The following is a 21,847-nucleotide window of genomic DNA, read 5'->3' as shown; positions in this document are numbered from 1 at the left end:
CTACATGCATTCTAAAATCTAGTTTGGAATCGAATACAACTCCAAAATCCTTATGATTAGAAACTCTTTCCAGGACACTCGCAGATAAACTATAGTCAAAGATGACAGGATTGATTGGTCTTGTCATTGTGAATCTAAAATAAATTTCGGTAAGTCGTTTACGAAAAGTAAAAACAATAGAGGACCCAGGTGGCTGCCTTGGGGAACTCCGGACTAATTTAAAATTGGCACTGATTTCATGGAACCGATTTTAATAATTTGAATTCTATTTAACAGAGTCAAACATCTGAGAATGAAAACCTAGCGGTTTGAGTTTATTCAATAATAATTATATATTATATACACATATATTAAAGAAAGAATCCGAATTAAATTAAATGTTCTTACTTTTGTGGAGTGAACTGCACTTTTAATTGTATCGTAAGTAAATTCTATTAGAAAAACCTTTAAAATTAAATTTACATTTCAATTCAACTCATAACTAAATAGAAATCACCCATAGACGACAAGATGCTACTCGACCCACGAGAAGTAGAATGATTTGCAGAACTCTATAAAAAATGTGGAGCTCTAAAAACAAATTACTCGTTTTTCGAATTCGGTTCCACTGTATTCGGAGAATAGTACTGTAAGTCTTTTTTTTTTAAATACTTTACTCAAGGAGTTATTAATAACTTTTACAAGTTTAAACACAACGCAAGCTTTAGGAAAATAAAGAAGTATTTAAAAGTAGATAACGTCGCACATTGGTTTTAAAGTTTTGGATATCAAAATGGGGGTGGGAACTGAGTTCTTCATGTGTTGTTAGAAAGGAATAACAATAATTGGCAAAACATCTGAAATTAAGTTGAAGAGTATATTATCTACCATTTTCAAAGCCTTTTTTTTGATTCTATACAAAAGATCTAAACTTATTTAATATAACATAGCCTAACATTTACAAAACCACTAACTAAATTTTAAAAGTTTATAGTATATTAATTCAACCCTCAATTAAAATTAAAAAAAAAACCTTATCACTAAAAACTAACAAGGTTTTTGACATTTTATAAAATAAAACCAAGTACAAAACTTTTATTGTTAAAATATTCTGTTTTTAATAAAAGTGTGTGCTGACAAGATCAAAACGTTTTCTTATTTAGTCTTTTTACATAATCTTGAATTATAGAATTTAAAGCTGTCTTGCAGTATTTAAACCATACAGATTTTATTCAACAGCATATTCTTGCCATACAATATTTTGAATACAGTTTTATGACCCTATTTCCACCCCAAGCGAAGTACTGAAGTACTAAAAAGGTGGAATTTAAGTACGAGTCCCAATGGTTGTTCTTCATTAATTAAATTCATTACTTTCTTCAGTCTTATCTTAGGTACAAACAAATTATACTTTTAAACACTTTTCCTGGGTAAAATTGTAGTTGGTTAGAAACAACGCAAACCCCAAAGGTATGTGGTATTATATGCGATATGGTATCATAAGCAAAGAAAAACGTTCCTGGTATAGCGTTTAAGATTTCTAAGACATTCGGCTAACCCTGGCCGACCCAAATTATCATATAATTCGTTCGAATGTATTGAATTTTTAATAAGTTTTAAGTCAGAATTCCCTTTAAGGACTCAATAAAGTAAGAACTCCCTGTGTATTATTAATGACCGCCTTACAAATGGAAACACTATCAATTTTGTTGAAACATGAACGAACATCTTAGGTACAAAAAAACTATACTTTTACTACTGGTTACTTTTTTTCCTGGTTAAAATTGGAGCTGGTTAGAAACTACGCAAACCCCAAAGGTCTTTGGTATCATATGGGAAACATTTGTTGATAGCAAAGAAAAACGTAAATACCTGGTATAGTGTTTAAGTTTTCTAATTTCTAAGACATCCGCTAGCCCTAGTTGAGCCAAATTATCATAAAATTCGTTAGAATGTATTGAATTTTTAATAATTTTAAAGTCAGAATTCCCTTAAGGACTCAACTAAGTAAGAGCTCCCTGTGTTATTAATTAAAAATGAAAACACTATCATTTTTTTAACATGGACGAATCTCTGTTTGAAAGCAAATTTTATGTTATCTAAAAGATTTTTTTTTAAGAAAGAAAATTGGATATTCGGGAATAATGTATACATAATATATAACCAAACAATACTTTTCCATAGAATTTTGTTGTTCTGAATTGTAATACCTTATAATAAAATAAAAATCTAAAAAATTAGATTTATACTTATTTTCAAAGAACAAACCCTTGTCTTCTAAATACTGTTTAAATCTTCTGGTATTTCAATCAGTTTCGGAAATTCTCATTAGTTATGAGATGACCTGTGAGTCTTCACTCGAATTTTATGAATTTAAAAAAATTCCGTTTTAAAGTTAATATTTGGTACTATTTTCGAATCTGAACTCCGATTTTAGATACAAATATACTCAAATTTAAAAAATAAATCTTTTATCAACATTATACTTATCTTTCTTTCAGTATACTTTTAAAGTTGATGTTATAGAGTTATATAGACGACCAATTTATTATAATAACAAACAATTATTTGTATACCGTTTTCGATTTTCTACTAAAGATAGTTTGTGTATGACTGACGAATACGAATACGTTTCAAAAAGTTAACAAGAAGAAGATCACCAAGGGCTTATATAAATATTATTATTTGAATTTCAAAAGCTTTATATCAAAACTCTGTCGTGATAGATTGATTTTAAAGTCGGATTCAAACTAAGACTCTCGAATACCTTAGTCAAAATAGACAAAGCCTTGTTGACTACTAGTCACTCCCTTTAAACACTATCCTTATTATCATGATGTCGAGTTCCTAGGGGTGCTTTCCTGATTTCAAGTTGTTTCCCTTTTACAAAAAACCTTAATTTAAATATACAAAATCTTCTTGATGACTCGTCGTTTCCTAAGGACTCCAAGGACTAATATAAGTATTGAATGAAGTATTGAATTTCAAAAGTTTTATTTCAAAACTCTGCGTGATAGATTGATTTTAAAGTTGGATTCCTACAAAAACTCTCAAAACCCTTAGGCAAAATAGACAAAACCTTGTTGACGACTAGTCACTCGCTTTTAACACTATCCTTATTATAATGATGTAGACTTTTTAAAGGTCCTATCTCGATTTCAAGTTGTTTCCCTTTAACAAGATTCCAGATTTAAGATGAGAATTCTTATATATAATGTTGTTAAAAATAGCATACATTTAAATAGATAGTTTAAGCAGCACACAATGTAAGAGACGTGCTTCTAGTAGTATACCTTAAGTTCTTGTTTGTAATAATTTATTTTTATTTAAATAAATTGCTACAAAAATATAGCCTGGCACTAACCTACTAAACACAAAAACCGATCTTTAACATAAAAGTAGGATCTACTTTTCCAGCCTCCACTGTTGCGATCACAATTTTCAAAAACAATCTTGAATCGGCTTTTTTCAATATACTGGAACACCGAAACAAAAACAACTCTCAAGAGGACAACCTCGTGCGTCGTGCTATGCCTGCTTGCTTGTGCATGTCTCTATCTATACCTTCCCTCCTCCACATTTTCTTGAGACACAGAAGCAGAACTAAACCCAATCTATAGTTTATAGAGGCTAAATGAAAAGTGCATACCCAGACGCAAAGGCAAAGCACTAAGCAGCCGCGGTACTCGGCTCGGCACTCGGCAGACGCAGAAGAATTGGCCTTCTAGGCTCTCAGCTGCAGAAACACACATTCGATTTTAGTTCATGTTCAAGAAGCGAACCGCGTGGAAGTGTCAGTCTTGCTGAGTCTGTCGAAAAGATCTATGAGTCGAACTCCAATCGAATTGAATCGAAGTGTTGTTGTTGTAAATAAAATATATAAAATAAAAACTAAAATAAAATAAAGAAAGTGCCACTCGCTGGGATTGGACTGGAACTGGGACTCGCACGATCATCTCTTCATTCAATGAACTGTTATCATCAAACGTTTTTCTTGTCAGGAAACAAAATTACGCGGGTGCAAATAATCGCAACAAAAATAATTCTTTTCCTTTTTATCGGCGATTGCGAATGATTGAAGAGTTCAAGACACAAAAGTACATAATTCTTTTTAGTGATAATTATTATCTCTCAGGCAACAGGCAACAGCTCTTCTGAATTAGTTGTTGTTGTTGTTGTGGAAACCTACTACTAAACCGGCAGTGGCTGCGGCAGTGAATGGAGCCGGTCTTCAAGAAAACATAAGAAAAAACCCCGATACCGGGAAGTTGATGTTGAAACTGAAAAATTTGCAAAACACAAGACAATAATAAATTCGTGTTAAATCTTTTATTTCGTTTGGAATGGGAATGAAGTTGTGTGGCAGTGGCAGTGGTTGTGGCAGGAGCACGATGACTCAGAGCAGAAGTCGGAGGACGAGCATCCTTTTGGCATTTACGGTCTTGATGATTCTTGTTGTTGGTAAGTTGAGTTTATGTGTGGTTTATATCGTGTGTTGTTGCATCTGTTTGTGGAGGGATCCCTTTTTTGTTGATCTTCTTTTGTCCCGTTTTCTGACCAAAAATGATGATGGCCGAGCAAGGTAAGATGCCTGCAAGCCTACATATCTACTATTCTGTCATTCAGCAGCTTGCTTACTTGTTCACTTTTTGTTATCAAACCGTGACAACAACAAAAACCTTAAAGTGGATGCTGTCTGTCATCTTATGTTTCACAATTCCAGTTTGAACCTTACCCACCTAGGTACATACCTATTATATTGTTGTTGGCTAGTTTGGATTTGGATTAGTGGACATAGGCACTAGCATGTGCGCCAGCGTTGCGTCGTTGTAGGGAAGAATGAAATAAAAATTATACTTTCATTTAAATTCAATAAATAAAAGAATGATACATACCTATATGCATCTACCTGGTTATTTGATACCGGCTATTGTGGGCAATCTACATGTGAATTGGAACCCGTTTCAATCTCTGAATGTGACTATAAAACTCTCCTGTGGTAGAAGTTTGTTAACACGAAAGGGAGCAGGTCAAAATTCTGGTTTGTAATAACTTAAAGTCATCATTAAAATCTTTTAGTAAACAGTTAAGGTACACCAATTAAATATCTTTGAGCATTGATTAATCCAAATTACAACTCGTGAACCTGTTTTTGAAGTATTCGAAAGGATTTTACAGTAAAAAGAACTGGAAAGATAATTCATTTAAGTTTTGTTATGAAAACGTGGTCCAATATTTGTTTCTGGGACTGTTATTAACATAAGTCTTAGCTCTCAGCTGATTGATTTAGGATCAACATTGTACCAATTAAATTTAATCTTAAACTCTCGTTAACCCTAAATTAGATTAAACTATCAGTTAGATCAGAGTTAAAAACAAAAATTTGGTACAACTAAGGTAGACTAACCCAACATTGTAAAACGTTTAGTGTAATTTAATATACATATTTTTGTAATTAAATAGTTTTTTTAAGGAAGCTGCGAGACTATCTTTTACCAGAGCGAAACGACTTTGTTGTCACACACTGCCTTTTTATTTATATAAAACCTATTGTACCATCAACGAGACTTCTTTGACATAACCTTTGTACAATCGTTGACTTCATTTGCAGTCAGCTTCATCCTTTGAACGTGAATTTTGACCAAGGCAACTAGTTACTTCAAGGGTGATAAACTTCAATTTCTAAACATTACTTCACAGACCTCTACTTGATCAACTGTCATTTTGACAGAAGTAGACTTGACTTGATAGTTTGGAATATTTTTCTTGACTAACTTTCCAGTCAACTTTCAAATGAAATTGACTTATTTGGAAGACGAATTTTTGGCAGCTGGCCAATCAGATACTAGAAACTTGCCTTACTTTCAAATCCCTTTTTAGCACAATTTTATTTGATGTTTTATATAAAAGGGTAAAATTATGCAGTAAATAAATAAATCACAGTGTTATGAACTTCAAGTTTCAGTTAATTGAAAAAACATGTAAATTTTGACCAAAGGAACTTATTATTTTTTCAAACTCGGAACATTACTTCATTAACAAACTTCTACCGCCTATTGTGCCAAAAACCATTGTTCAAAACACTTCTTAGGCAAGCAACAAGTCCATCACGACTTGTATTTTGTATTGTAAAGAAATACTACTTATTCCTTTTGCAATTTGACAAAAAATCCTTGTACAGAAAACCTTAAATGGAATTTTGTAGAAAATAAATAAATCATGGGGTTTTCCATGGGTAAAATAAATCATTCCTGATTCAAATCTGTCAAAACACAAATTAATTATTTAATGTTTTTGCTTTGCATGGAACAAAATAAATTGATTTATTTTTAATTCAAGACTAAATAAGTCGAATAAAGTCTACCACACTAGGTCAAGACGTGTACAAAGATGCACAAATACACTGACAAAAATACCACGAAAGATATCAATTTTAAAAGGAAATCTGAGTTTACCCATGAACCTCATTACAAAGTAATAAAGCTCAGCTTTCAGTTTAAAGAAAAAAACATTAACTGTCAAGTTTTTTTAATTGAACAGCTGACTCAACACATGGTTTAATTTCAAGAAACTTGGAAATTGATTTCAGTTTTTTGTATTTGTTGTTAAATAAAAAGATACAAAATGTTAGTTGAAGTTGTATAGACGATGAAGAAGCTTTTTGCCCCTTTTTTTAGAAGGTAATAAGTTGAATTATCCATTAATTTTTTTATTTTGTACAATGGGGAATCAAAAACCGTGCTTCGAAAACTCAATGCTGTCTCCTGTCGTTAAAGCGTTACCCACCCCGATGCTGCTATCCATGAGCGGCACTTGCATCGAGGAAACTAATCAACTTTCAGTACTCGGTATGAATATCACAGATCACCTCTTATGGATTGATCACAAAAAATGCTGCTAGGTGCTCAGGATTTCTCCGACAGTGAAAGAAATTTTTCACCTCTTCTGAACTGGCTGTAGTTTGCAAAGCCTTCATTCGTCCAAAACTTGAATATAACTAGCATAGTTGGGCAGGTTCCCCCTAAAACAAGTTTAAGTATTTTGGACAGGATCGACAAAAAGAACTTTGAAAATGATGGGCGATAGAACTATAACCGAAACAATTACGTCACTTGAACACCGCCCCAATGTTTCATGCATTACGTTGTTCTACCGATATTTTTATAAAGAGTGTTCTATCGAATAAGCCATTTGCATTCCCCACCTAAAACAATTCAGCCGTAATACTCGTACTTCTAGGAATTATTTTTTTAACCGCACATCGAGAATGTGGAATGCTTTACCCAGCTCTGTTTTTCCCTATCATTTTAACATTCAAAACTTTAAGACCAATGTGCATCGGTATCTCCTCTTTAGTCCTTCCCGATTTTCCTAAAGCTCGCACTGTGTTTAAACTTCGAACATTTTAAGGGTATTAATAACCCCTTGACAACAATTTTGACTTCGAAGTCTAAATGCTTTTTGCGAACAGCTGGAAGTTGTTTTTATTTTTTGACAGCTATCTCAATAGAGCTATCCATCTCGTTCAACAGGGTATCTGAAAATCCACGCATCCAAGATACCCTATCCAACACGAGATTGTACGTAGCCTTTAAGTCTCTTATGTCATCTGAACCTGCCCAATAATATTTAATGTCATTGCTAAGAAAAGTGTCTGAAAGCCATTCTACTAAATAAAAATATCTTTATACAATTGTACATACTCAAATGTTGTTTGCCATATTTGTATCTTAATAATTTGGTTAAAATAATATCAATTTTGTTATATTTCGTCTGCAGGTCTATCATGTTAATGTCTGGGTTTTAATTCCCGTTAGTGCCAACTAAAATGTTGTTTCCTCAGGTACTGCCTGTTGTGACGAACTCACAAATACTCCAAGAAACCTTCACAAGAAAAGGGCATCCCTAATTAGCGGTTTCTCCATTCCTGACATTACACTTATGTAAGACTTGTTGAGAGTTGTTATAAGTCACTGACTCTGGTTCAGTTAGATCTTTAGGCTTACTTACTTGATTTAACGTTTAAAAACACTACGGTGCGTGCCGGAATTGTTACTCTTTTTTAAGGAACTACCCTCACCTCATTTTAGCATCAGAAAAAGCTGAAAGAGTCATGTCCTAAGTCTCAACAAAATTTGTTGTGGTTACACTAGAACATGGACAAAGAATGTACATATTTTAAATTGCTATCATACTATACTTTATCATACTAATATTATAAATGCGAATGTAAGTTTGTTTGTTACGCTTTCACGCAAAAACTACTTAACCGATCAACATGAAACTTTGCACATACACTCTTGAAGGTATTAGAAGTAACATATGATACTTTTTTATTAAAAAAAAATAAAAGAAATTTATGAAAAATAAGAAAATTATTTGTCAAAATATTGTCAAATTTAGCTAATTCAACGCCATCTAGCATCATAGTAATAAAGTTTCAACCCTGAATACTGTAATACCAACCCACTGTATTAACGACGGTGACGACAATATCTAATTCAATTGAATATAGTTTCAACTGTTTCTATATTTACCTTACATGTTACGACTTTTGAATGCTTTTGTCTGCGCATGTTGTTGCATCATGTTAGAGGTCCAATTAGCTTTACAGAACTTAAAATTGTCAATGGTCAGGAATGTCAAACCTACCGAGAAGCATGTGAAGCTTGGCGACTGTTAGAAAATGACAATCATTGGGATGAAACTATGGAGGAAGCTGTAAAATTCCGATCGCCAGATAAAATGAGGGAACTTTACGCTACGCTTTTACCTTCTTGCGGTCTTTCTAACCCTCAAACTCTTTGGAATAAGTACAAAGAATACATGGGTGAAGATATTTTACATCAACTGCTGCAAGTACACACAGACATTACTTTCAATGAACATGTCTACAATAAAACGCTAATTATAATCGACAACAAGGTTTTTATGATGGTTGGAAAAAAATAAGATGATTTTGGAATGTCCAGCCCTCGAAGATACAATGTGGAGGATTTTGATAACGAAATTGCACGAGAGCTAGATTATGATTTCATAGCACAGTGGCAGAATTAGTCCCTCAATTACTTCCAGAGCAAAATCATGTTTTCCATCAAGTTTTACGTAAAATAGACTCCGTCAGTGGTGGACTCTTCTTTCTTTGGAATTCAAGCATAAATTAAGATGTTGAAACTTCATTGTCCGTAGTAATTTTTAAAAATTGTTGATCTCAGCCAAGCAATAAAATTTAGTTATTATATTGACTCATTTCTATTATACCCTTACCCTTTATCTCTCATACTTATTTAATTTCTCCACTGCGGGCGAAGCCGCGGGTAAAAAGCTAGTAATATTATAAATGCGAAAGTAATTCTGCCTATTACTCAATCACACCTAAACTACTGAACCAATTTGCATGAAATTTGGTATGAAGATATTTTGAGACCCGAGAAAGGACATAGGCTACTTTTTATCCCGCGAAAATGACGCATTCCCATGAAAAATTCAGGTGGGCCGATAGCTTTTACGCCTAAACTACTGAACAGATTTAAATGAAATTTGGTAAGGAGATATGTAGTTTGAGACTTAAGAAAGGACATGAGTTACTTTTGACCTCGGGAAAAACAACGCTTTCCCATGCGAAAAATTACTCTCCGGGGAATCTGATTGCCTTCACTCCTAAATTACTAAAGATTTGAATAATATTTGGGTAAAATTGGTATTATGGGAAAACGAACGGTCACACGCCGTTGACGGACGCATGTAAATTACACAAAAATTTGCAAATATTTTATTTGTCTTGTAAATTTAATTGTTCTTTTTTTTAACACTTAATGATTTGCAACGTTATGGACTCGCAAGTTTCTTAATTCCTTGGAATTATAATGAGTGACTTCTCATAAGTTGAGATTGAAGGTTGGTGTTTCAGTCCTGTTAATGAGAAATCTTGACGCACCAAAGTAATGTAATGGTACACGGCTACAGATTACTCACCTAGGACGAAAAATTATAAAAGCTAAATATAATCATGACTGGAATAGCAAAAGAAAAAAATATTTAAATTCCCTGAATTCCTAAAAAACTTAACTAAAAACCTCTTTGACGAAGTCTTGGGTAAAAGCTAGTAATATGTATTATAAAAACTATTTGGCTGTTAAATTCAACTTAATCTAAATAAGTTTATGTTTCGTAACCCTTTCACATGCATTAATGCACGATGTGGGTCCAAAAATGGGCTACTTTGAGTTCTTAAAGCAACACGAAACTTCCACTATTTGGTAGAATCACCATTTTTAACAGAAAGATATAAAACCCGGAATAAAACCCCTTTTCCAAATGATCTTCTTTTCTTTAAAACGAAAAGAAAATTATAATAATTCTTTCTTTAGGCATCTTACATATGATATCATTAACAAAATCAACACATAGATCACTTAAATCATTTCAAAAAATATACGGCCTTAAAAGCTAAAGTATTTTATTGAACAAGCAGCAAATAGAATTTTTACAAAAAAGAAAACATTATCACTCTTAAACTCGCGTGAGCTCGCCTCATAAACCACTTTTTAATTTTAAATAAGAATCAACGTTGTACAATTAGTTGAGCAGGACCATTTCCGAAATTCCAACATTTGAAAAAGACTGCTACACACACGGCGAGATCGATCGGTGAGAGAAAGGCTTCTTTCGTGGTTTCCCTTTTCTGTAATTTATTTTTAACTTTAATTTTCTAGTGGAGATGGTGGACTTGTATAAAGTATAGTATAGAATATATGTTCCCACTGTCAGAAGAAATTCGTTTTGGAATAAATTTTAGGAATTTCTTTTTTTTTGTGGGGAAACACAAGATTGGATATTTCTTCTTGATGATGTTAGCAAATGAATCAAGTAGCGGTTGCCACTCTCATTTGTCCTAAAGCCTAGTACATACTTGTGAACCACCTCGTGAACCCATACAAATTTCAGTTTTTGGTTCACCCGTGAACTTGCTCGTGAAGCTGAGTGGAGAACAAAGTGGAGAGTTTTCGTTCACGGGCAATTCACGTGCAAAATGTACGGGAACTGTTGGTGAAGCTTTGACATTTGGTTTGTTCATGTTCACAACGTGTACTCACAAGTGTGTACCAGTGAGCAATGTCAAAAGTTCACTTTCTCCACTGGCGAACGTTCACTTCACGAGGAAGTATGTACTAGGCTTAAAGAGGACCGTAAACTATGGGATTGGTTGGATTGTGGATACGATATGGAACTTTATGTTATATAAACATGATTGTGTCAGGAGAACACACGAACCCTCATATCTGATCAAAAGACCAAATGCCGCTTAACAGCTGGACAATGTGTTGGAAATCATCAAAATACGGCCACATGGTTTTGTTTTTATCAACTAATGTAGGTATCTGTTGTGGGAGATCAGTTCGGGGTCATCTAAGGCTCATCCATTACATTTTTAACAGCCCTCTCCCATAACTAAAACAAGAAATAAAACATCCCTCAAAGTCATGTTAATAAATGCGCATAAGATAAGTTATGATGTAAGCACTTATCTAGTTTCAAGAGTTTTATTGGGGTAGAAATTATTACATATAAAATGTAAGTGATATTTGTTCATATCATTATAACATTTTTAAGAATTAAAAATAAGTTAAAACATTACAAAAACAAAATTTAAATCAATAAAACTGTAGATATCATGATTTTATGACTTTGGCCGACGAAATTTCAATTAAAGTGCGTTTAACATCCTTTTTTATTATTCTCAACTTGATACAAAACATCGACAAGATTTTATTGTGTCTTCCAAGAATCAAAAAATAAAAGAATTTTTATTTTTCAATTTTCTCAAAGGGATTAAAATATCAAGAAAAAGATCTTCTTATTTTCGTTCATGACCCAACAAAGCCCAGAAAAGGGAAAGACTGGTTCACACACAAAAAAATACATATATCAGGTCTGTGCGACGGATCTACATTACGCCTTCGCTCCCGAAAACTCTAAGGGATTTCTGATAAGCCCATTTTTGATATATTCAGTATTTTTTTATGGATGGGGAAATGTAAATATTTAGTGTAAGAAATATAATTTTTTTTTGAATGGGTTCATCGATTAAATTCGTCATTATTTAGGATCAAATATCTTACAATGCCGCCCTTTGTCATGTAAACCACGTCTAGGGGGTCTTATCTCTTGATATATGGGTTTTATTGAAGGCTTGACCTCTGTATGTTTTCTTGTTATATTAATAAAACGAAAAAGTATTTTGCCTTTCCGTCATTCCGTAGGGCACTTTTTGGATAATAAGTATGAGAGGCAGGTTACATAGTGTGTGCTTTTCCAAAATAACTATTAAATCGAAGAGTTCACTATTTACCGTTATTATCGATTTTTTAATTAATATTTTTGAAATTTGACTTATGACTGCTTTTATATTTATAAAAATATGTGAACTTTACTGGGTTATTAAGTAAAGTCAACATCACTTGTTTATTTGTTGTTGTAAGAGACCTAAGTTAAACATTGAAATAAATGTTTAATGTGGTAGTTTCTCTTGGGACTTATCAAGGCCTAGATACGATTCACCAGAAAGTACAATTGTCCCATTCTTATTTGACAAAGCACACACAAAAATGATTGATGACGATTTGAAACCACTTTAAAATATACAATACAATTTTTGTTGATTTAATTTGTACTTTAAAAACACTTACAACATTCTGGAGAACATAATATCTTCTAAGGGTATCGGATATTGAAATGATTTCTAATAGATAATACTTTGAGATACACTTAAATGACGATAAGGTGGTCTAAAAAGATAAAAACTGAAGTTATCAAACAAAAACTACGAAGTTAAAGAAGATTAATACAACGATTGAAATGAGATTTTCCTACTATTGAAACTATAAAGTAACATTTAAAACTAGCTCCTATTCAACTCAGACCTAGTTTATAAATAGAGGGTTAGGTTTTTTAACAAAACTTTCAGAAGTTCTAGATTATGGAGCCAATTAATAGAAGTCGGCTGATCTATGAGCAACCTCTCAAACTTTGAATTCCTTGCACAAATTGTGGATTGCAAGTGTACTTGAGGATATATGAGCTGAAAGAGTTCTGGACAAAAGATGACCCACAGGAAAAAAACTCGCCCTTAAATTTACTGTACATAAAATTATAATCAGTCAAATCAGTTTATTTTCTATCCGAGAAGTTAGGCAACTTTAGGGATACAATATAAATCAAATTTCTGTAAATTAGATTGTTGAATTTCTTGAAAATCTTTTTCTGATATACAGCCCCGTCGAAAGGGGGGAAATCCCCCGGGCCCGGGATTTTCTAGGAGCCCGTAAAATTAAAACCAATGAGGAGAGCGTTTATTTTTAATGTAGCTACTCTATATTCATCATCAACCCACTTATTTTTAGGGGCCCGACAATTTAAAACCAGTCATGCTTTCGTAATCGGGCCCCGTTTTTGCATATTATCTACCAATCTATCAGTCACAAGCTTGCCGATCTGGTCACCTGATTATTATTGGCCTACATTTTAGTTAATATTTAATGAAAAATTAGACAACTCTGAACTATTGAAAGAAAGTTTTAATAAATTATTTCCCTTTTCTTATTTTAACGTAAATTTCAAATTTATTTTATTTTGAAAATTGTTAAAGTCAAAATAAGGGGCTCGGTAACTTAAAATAAAACACAAATATTTATTTTGGTTTCTGTTTCTGTTTTTATAAAGTTTCTTTTCTTCTGTTTTTGTTTCTGCTGAGATCGAATTTTTTGATTCGGTTTTGAGGGACCGGAAAATCCCACGTAAACGTTTTTCAATTTTGGTTTCCGTAATATCATTAAATACATTAATTTGTAATTCAATGGCAATATTCAATGATTAATATTTTGAATAAGTTGTTTACTGAAGATTTTTGAAGGATATTAAATAACTTCAAAGTGTGTATATAGCAAAATGTTGTACTGCCGCAATCCGGAAAGCAAATCGAAACAGACAAAGAAATAAATTTCATGAGAAACACCTTTTTCGTCATAGTTGAATCAATGAATGCTACTTTTTCATTTTTATGTAAGTTTTCAACAATGGACGAACTTGAGATTAAAAACTCCGCTACAAGGTTTATCCAAAAGTATACTCGCATGTGTCTTAAGAGTTGAAAGAAGAAATAATTCATCTGAAACACATTTATGAATCCAATTTTGAAGCAGAACTTCCGCCATTGACTTTGCTCAATGCAATTTATTTCCAGAACTTAGAGATGATTTTCCCAAACATTTGTGTTGCTCTCTGTGTGTTTTCCACTATCCCTGTAGCACCTTTTCTGTTCCTAAAAATGTCTGCTTCCGATCCACCAGATTACTGAATTCTAATGTGTGCGCAATCGACTGCACAAAGAACTTTCGGAAATCTAGCCAAGCCGTAGAATTTGTTGTGAACGTTCATTATATCATGACGATCTTTAGCAAGTGTAATACATTTTATTAAACAAATCTCCCACGCAGATTTGAAAAGATCCTGTGGCATGAAGTAAAGTAATAAGCACTTGATTTAATGCACTGACGGGTTTATTTCGGTTAGTTTTATGCTCCAAATGATGACCGAACAAACTGAATAACTGATTCAGTGATGCTTTTTAAAGCTGGCACCTCATTTTGAAGTCAATATCAGCATAGTGTGAAAATGGATTCTTGTGAAAGCGAAATACTCTTCAACGGCGAATAACTATGTGTTGTTCTTCTTCGAAGATGACCTATCGAATATTCCAATTCTGTATCTCCAAATATTGTGAATACAAAATTTACAAAACAAAGCATCAGCTGCCAATCTGTTATATTCATTCGTTAATGACACTTTTAAAATTTAATAAGCCTAAAATGGTCATTTAGTTTTAAAAGATGTTTAAAAGCTTGTTTACTTTAAAAACCCATTTTAAAGTTTAAAATCCTGTTAAATGTATAAACGCTGTTTATGAAATTGGACTTTTTTCGGTTCACTTTGCAAAAAATGTTATTTCCGATAATTTCAACCAACTTCATGCTATTCGTAATTGAAATTAGAACCTATAATATCAGTATAGGCATGAATTTAAAAAAAATGGTGTATATGGAGAGGGGGGCGAAATTTTTCGTCCCGGGCCCAGAATTCCTCTCGAAGGCCCTGCTGATATACATATTATAAATAATATCTTTTAGAAACTGTTGATCTTCTAAAATATTAATAAACCCTTCATTATGTAGTTTTGTATAAGAATAAATTAATTACGTACTTATTTTATTATTTTTTTTTATTTAGACTTTAGCTAGTTTATGCTTTAATTATAATTTATCTGAGAACAACATAAACATGTATTTGTTGTACATATGTAGCTATTTATGAAAATTTTAATTGGATTAACTGGTTTTTTTGATTATAAACAAACATTTTTTTAGGAAATGGCTGGGCTTATTAACATAAACAACTCAAATTCTTGTATGTTTGGTTTAACTAAAAAAAAAAGAAATTCAAATATTAGCAAAAAACATGATTCATTTATTATTTTAAAAGGAAACAAATAAAAGAAAACAATAATGACGGCCACTCGCATAAAACTTATATACTAACATTTTAAATAATTTTTAAATCAGTTGAATAGGTACGTCGGTTTCATGTTGGTACACAAGTTTAAGCGTCAAAAAAAGTTAAAAAAAAACTACCTATTGGCCAGCTGGAATCAGTCTTGATTTTTAACCTGAAGCTCCATAATATAGCTGAATGCTACCCATATTACAACACCTCCTTCAAGACTATAATGGCCATTTAAAAAAACCATTTTCTTTCCTCAAATCGTGAAAATAAAAGTTAAAACCATCAGGGCTACGAAATTATACTTCTTTTCGTACTTCTCTGAAATCCTGGTTAAGTGGTAATTTTCTTAAGTTTCATTTGTTTGAGATAGGTAGAACATTCGATGACTCTCAAAACTGTCGAGCCACTGGCGTTTTGTTTAGTGTTTGCCACATAACAAGACCATTTGGGTACACATCTTGTACGATACATGGTCGTCATAGCCCTTGAATAAATGGAATGCAGGTATATCAGTGAACATATTTGACCTTATCAAAGGCTCCGTAAGGCTTCATTTCTATAAAACAAAATCAATAAAAAAAAGTCTCGACCCTTAGGTTAGGTTAGGTTATAATGGCGTCCAAGATGAAAACGGACACACTTAGGCCAGTTTAATGGCCCATTGTAATACCACATGAATCTTGAGGCTTCCTCCTAAGCTCAATGGAACCAGCTTGAGTCCCTTACGAAACGTGAAAGGGTGATTATACCGATATGATTTAGATCGTTTAGATCGTTAAAGAAGAATTCTTCTAGGTAATTCTTGCGTTTTCGAGCTAGAGCAGGGCATGTGCAGAGAAGATGAAGAACCGTTTCTTCCTCTTCCTCGTCCATACAGCTTCTGCAAAAGTCATTTGAGAATACGCCTAGTCTCGTGGCGTGCTTTCCTATTAGACAGTGTCCGGTTATGACACCTATTATCGAGCTTATATGCGATCTGCTTAGAGAGAGCAAGCACATTGAACGTTTTAAATCCAGTGTTGGTCAGATGTTTTTTGTGGCTTGACACGTGGTGATGTTGTTCCACCTGGTGCCTGCCCTCCTCGCAGCGTCTTGCATTAGCAACAGTTTACAATTAGCGATTGGTATGCCAGTACTTGCCAAATGTGGTAGGATGGGCTGTACTGTACCGTTCCTTTCGAGTTCATCTGCCTTACAGTTACCTGGAATGTCTCTATGGCCCGGCACCCAGCAAAGGTGAATATTAAACTGTTGCGCCATCTCCATTAGAGATGATCGACAGTTATGGACTGTTATAGAGTTTGTAGAGACACAGTCCAGAGATTTGTTAGCGGGCTGGCTGTCAGGCAAAATACGGATATCAGAAGTTGATATCACGTTTTCTTTTTATGTTTTGAGCCATCTGTGTAAAAGTGGATTGACTCATCCTACAAGAATGTCCTATCCTCCCAAAAAGATCTGGTAGGTATAGAAATCTGGAAATTTCTGTCGAATTGTAGTTGGGGGATGGTGTATACTGTGTGCTTTGGAATTTATTCTAAGTACCTTAGAATTACGGCGTGGCCAATGTAGTTGTTAGTCCACTGCGACGAAGCATTGAGGTGAATAGCAGAGCTTGCAGCTATTTGTTTACTAAATATGTCAAGAGGTGTAAGGTAGAGCAAGGTGTCCAGTGCCGCAGACGGGGTCGTGCGAAGCGATCCGCTTATACATAGGCAGGCTGAACGTTGGACTTTATTTAACTTATCCCTGTTTATACCTCTCTAAAGCAGTCCACCTAACTGCCACACCGTACGTTAAAATTGGTCTGATAACCGATGTGTATAGCCAATGCGTGATTCTGGGTTGAAAAGCCCATTTATTACCAATAGCTTTCTTGCAAGAAAAGAGAGCTACAGTAGCTTTTTTGACTCTTTCCTGTACGTTTCGTTTCCAATTTAGTTTTTTGTCTAAGACAAGACCTAGGTATTTAGCCTCGTCTGAGAATTTTAATTGGATTCCTTTAATGTAAGGAGGGTTGACAAATGGAATTTTGTATTTCCTCGAAAATAAGACCAAATCGGTTTTGTGTGGGTTAACACCCAGTCCACACCGATCAGCCCAAAGTATTAGGATGAAATTGATGAACGATTGAAATGAGATTTTCCTACTATTGAAACTATAAAGTAACATTTAAAACTAGCTCCTATTCAACTCAGACCTAGTTTATAAATAGAGGGTTAGGTTTTTTAACAAAACTTTCAGAAGTTCTAGATTATGGAGCCAATTAATAGAAGTCGGCTGATCTATGAGCAACGTCTCAAACTTTGAATTCCTTGCACAAATTATGGATTGCAAGTGTACTTGAGGATATATGAGCTGAAAGAATTTTGGACAAAAGATGACCCACAAGGAAAAACTCGCCCTTAAATTTATGTACATGAAATTATAATCGGTCAAATCAGTTTATTTTCTATCCGAGAAGTTAAGAAACTTTAGGAATTAATACAATACAACTCAACTTTCTGTAACCTAGATTGTTGAATGTATTGACAATCTTTTTCTGATATACAGCCCCATCGAAAAGGGGGAAATCCACGGACCCGGGATTTTTTAAGGGCCCCTTAAATTGAAAGCAATGAGGAGAGCGTTTATTTTTAATGTAGCTACTCTATATTCATCATCAACCCACTTATTTTTAGGGGCCCGACAATTTAAAACCAGTCATGCTTTCGTAATCGGGCCCCGTTTTTGCATATTATCCAACAATCTATCAGTCACAAGCTTGCCGATCTGGTCACCTGATTATTATTGGCCTACATTTTAGTTAATATTTAATGAAAAATTAGACAACTCTGAACTATTGAAAGAAAGTTTTAATAAATTATTTCGCTTTTCTTATTTTAACGTAAATTTCAAATTTATTTTATTTTGAAAATTGTTAAAGTCAAAATAAGGGGCTCGGTAACTTAAAATAAAACACAAATATTTATTTTGGTTTCTGTTTCTGTTTTTATAAAGTTTCTTTTCTTCTATTTTTGTTTCTGCTGAGAACGAATTTTTTGATTCGGTTTTGAGGGACCGGAAAATCCCACGTAAACGTTTTTCAATTTTGGTTTCCGTAATATCATTAAATACATTAATTTGTAATTCAATGGCAATATTCAATAATTAATATTTTGAATAAGTTGTTAACTGAAGATTTTTAAAGGATATCAAATGTTGTACTGCCGCAATCCGGAGAGAAAATCGAAACAGACGAAGAAATAAATGTCATGAGAAACACCTTTTACGTCATAGTTGATTCAATGAATGCTACTTTTTCATTTTTATGTCAGTTTTCAACAATGGACGAAATTGAGATTAAAAACTCCGCTACAATGTTCATCCAAAAGTTTAACCCGCATGTGTCTTAAGAGTTGAAAGAAGAAAAAAATCATCTGAAACACATTTATGAAGCCAATTTTGAAAGCAGAACTTCCGCCATTAAGTTTGCTCAATGCTATTGATTTCCAGAACTTGAGGATGATTTTCCCTAACATTTGTGTTGCTCTCCATACCTGTGACCGTAAATAGTGTCGATCTTTCATTTAGCGTCCTTGCCAAAACAAAGAATTTTCATCGTTCCAAAATCGTGTTTCCGGACTTGCTACACTATGCAAGTAAATTGAATTTCGATGCAATTATAAGTTGTTTTGCTTCAAAGAACTAGGAAAGCTCGTTTGCAAAAAAAAATATTTTATGTAGAATGAAGAAAAACAATAAAGAATAAATTTAACCTATTAAAATGCATTGTTTTTTTTAAAGACAAATTTCAAATACTTTTACTTCGCTCTATTTTATTTTCAAAATAGGTAATAGATCTTCACGCTAATTTTTTTAATTGTTAATCGACAGCATTATCAGTTACTAACATGTCGTTGGTAATATCGAGTTGAATGTATGATTCTGTTCGTAATCTGATTACTCGTATGTAGAATTATTTTCTATCCATCCTCGATTTCAACTAAACTGGACGATACCCGTAAGATTGATTTGATGATAAATGTCCGATTTCATAAACAAACATTAAAAGCACTTTTATCTAAAAGTTTTTTTTAATTTTATCAGGCCTTTAAATTTTTTTCAGTTTGTTAAAATAGAGTGCTCTTCACAACCCTGTAAAAATAAAACCCCTTTTTCTTTCTATTAAGCGAATTGTGTGAGATAAAACGAAAGCATTCAAAAATCAAATGGGGTGGCGCAACAGTCCTTTGTGAACCAGGGCCTAGTGACTTACAACTCTCAACCATTCCTGTGTGCGAGTACTGTTGTCAGGAATGGAAGGGACCTACAATTTAAGGCCGAATCCGAACGGCTAATTTGAGAAAGCACTTTTTCATGACAAGAATTACTCTTGAAGGAATTGTCAATTCCTCGCAAGAGGCAGTACCCGCGAAAATTATTTTTTTAAATTAAGGTGGCACAGGCAGGTATTGAACGCAAGACCCCTTGCATGACAGTCCAACGCACTAACCATCATGCCACGGGTACTACTACTAAACGAAAGCATTACATGTTGAAATATTTGACAAGAATCGCAGCAATACTACAATGAATTTTAAATTACTGTCGCATACGCATTGAGTGTTAATTGAAAACCATCCTTTTCTGTTCCTAAAAATGTCTGCTTCCGATCCACCAGATAACTCAATTCTAATGTGTGTGCAATCGACTGCACCAAGAACTTTCGGAAATCTAGCCAAGCCGTAGAATTTGTTGTGAACGTTCATTATATCATGACGATCTTTAGCAAGTGTAATACATTTGATTTGAAAAGATCCTGTGGCAAGAAGTAAAGTAATAAGCACTTCATTTAATGCACTGACGGGTTTATTTCGGTTAGTTTTATGCTCCAAATGATGACCGAACAAACTCAACAACTGATTCAGTGATGCTTTTTAAAGTTGGAACCTCATTTTGAAGTCAATATCATCATAGTGTGAAAATGGATTCTTGTGAAAGCGGAATACTCTTCAACGGCGAATAACTATGTGTTGTTCTTCTTCAAAGATGACCTATCTAATATTCCAATTAAAAATTAATATCATAAAAATTATATTATAAATAGAAATTGAATTTGTTTACCTTCATATTCATTCTGTATTTCAAAATATTAAGAATACAAATTTTACAAAACAAAACATCAGCTGTCAATCTGTTATATTCATTCGTTAATGACACTTTTAAAATTTAATAAGCCAAAAATGGTAATTTAGTTTTAAAAGGTGTTTAAAAGCTTGTTTACTTTAAAAACCCATTTTACAGTTTAAAATCCTGTTAAATGTATAAAAGCTGTTTATGAAATTGGACTTATTTCGGTTCACTTTTCAAAAAAAATAAATATTATTTCCGATAATTTCAACCAACTTCATGCTATTCGTAATTGAAATTAGAACCTACCATATCAGTATTCATGAATTAAAAAAAATGGTGTACATGAGGGGGGCGATATTTTTCCGTCCCGGGCCCAGAATTCCTCTCGACAGCCCTGCTGATATACATATTATAAATAATATTTACTTAAAATTGTTGATCTTCTAAAATATTAATAAACCTTTCATTATGTAGTTTTGTATAAGAATAAATTAATTATGTACTTATTTTATTATTTTTTTTTGTTTAGACTTTAGCTTAGGTTATGCTTTAATTTATCTAAATTTATCTAACTACAAAATAAACATGTATTTGTTGTACATATGTAGCTATTTATGTCCCAACATTTTAATTGGATTAACTGGTTTCTTTGATTATAAACAAACATTTTTTTAGGAACTGGCTGGGCTTATTAACATAAACAAATCAAATAAATACTTGTATTTTTGTTTTAACTAAAAAATAGAAATTGAAATATTCTCAAAGAACATGATTCATTTATTATTTTAAAAGAAAACAAATTACATATGCACAAATGTATACTCCTCGACAACTAAATACTCACATGACCAGAAATTAAGGCAAAAAATACTACAATGTCTAAAAGGTACTCGTAGTAAAAATTTCTGGTCATTTGTAAAAAATGTACGAATACGAAACACCACGTCATTCTCGGTTCCAACGCTCGTCCAAAACGACATTCCCTATGTATGCTCGATTGATAAAGCCAATTTGCTTGCAGCACAGTTTGCTGTTAATTCGACGCTACCAGAGAGTGTCTTTAGTCCTCCTGTTCTTGAGAGCGTATACGATTTTATGGGACAAATCTTCTTTCGCACTCATGCAGTTGCAAGAGTACTGAAAGACGTTGAAATACACAAATATGCTGGCCCGGATAGTATTCCCCCTATTGTTT

The 21,847-nt window shown here is 33.2% G+C and overlaps 1 protein-coding gene across 3 annotated transcripts in view; it reads left to right on the top strand.

Annotated features, from left to right (window-relative positions):
* Positions 1-21,847, top strand: part of LOC129954027 (dentin sialophosphoprotein) — a 38,294-nt gene that overhangs the window by 11,040 nt on the left and 5,407 nt on the right. Inside the window, exon 1 of one of the 3 annotated variants that reach the window (XM_056067653.1) lies at positions 3,418-4,440. The exons of the other annotated variants lie outside the window; for them this stretch is intronic. Within the exon in view, the coding sequence (XP_055923628.1) occupies positions 4,323-4,440 (118 nt within the window). The 5' untranslated portion in view covers positions 3,418-4,322. Of the gene's footprint in view, positions 1-3,417; positions 4,441-21,847 lie in introns of those variants that run through there. 3 annotated transcript variants of the gene reach the window in all.

The sequence above is a fragment of the Eupeodes corollae genome, chromosome 1, assembly GCF_945859685.1.
Source record: "Eupeodes corollae chromosome 1, idEupCoro1.1, whole genome shotgun sequence".
NCBI classification, from domain to species: domain Eukaryota; kingdom Metazoa; phylum Arthropoda; class Insecta; order Diptera; family Syrphidae; genus Eupeodes; species Eupeodes corollae.
The sequence above is the reverse complement of the archived record's forward strand: the minus strand, read 5'-3'. Positions and strand labels throughout refer to the sequence as shown.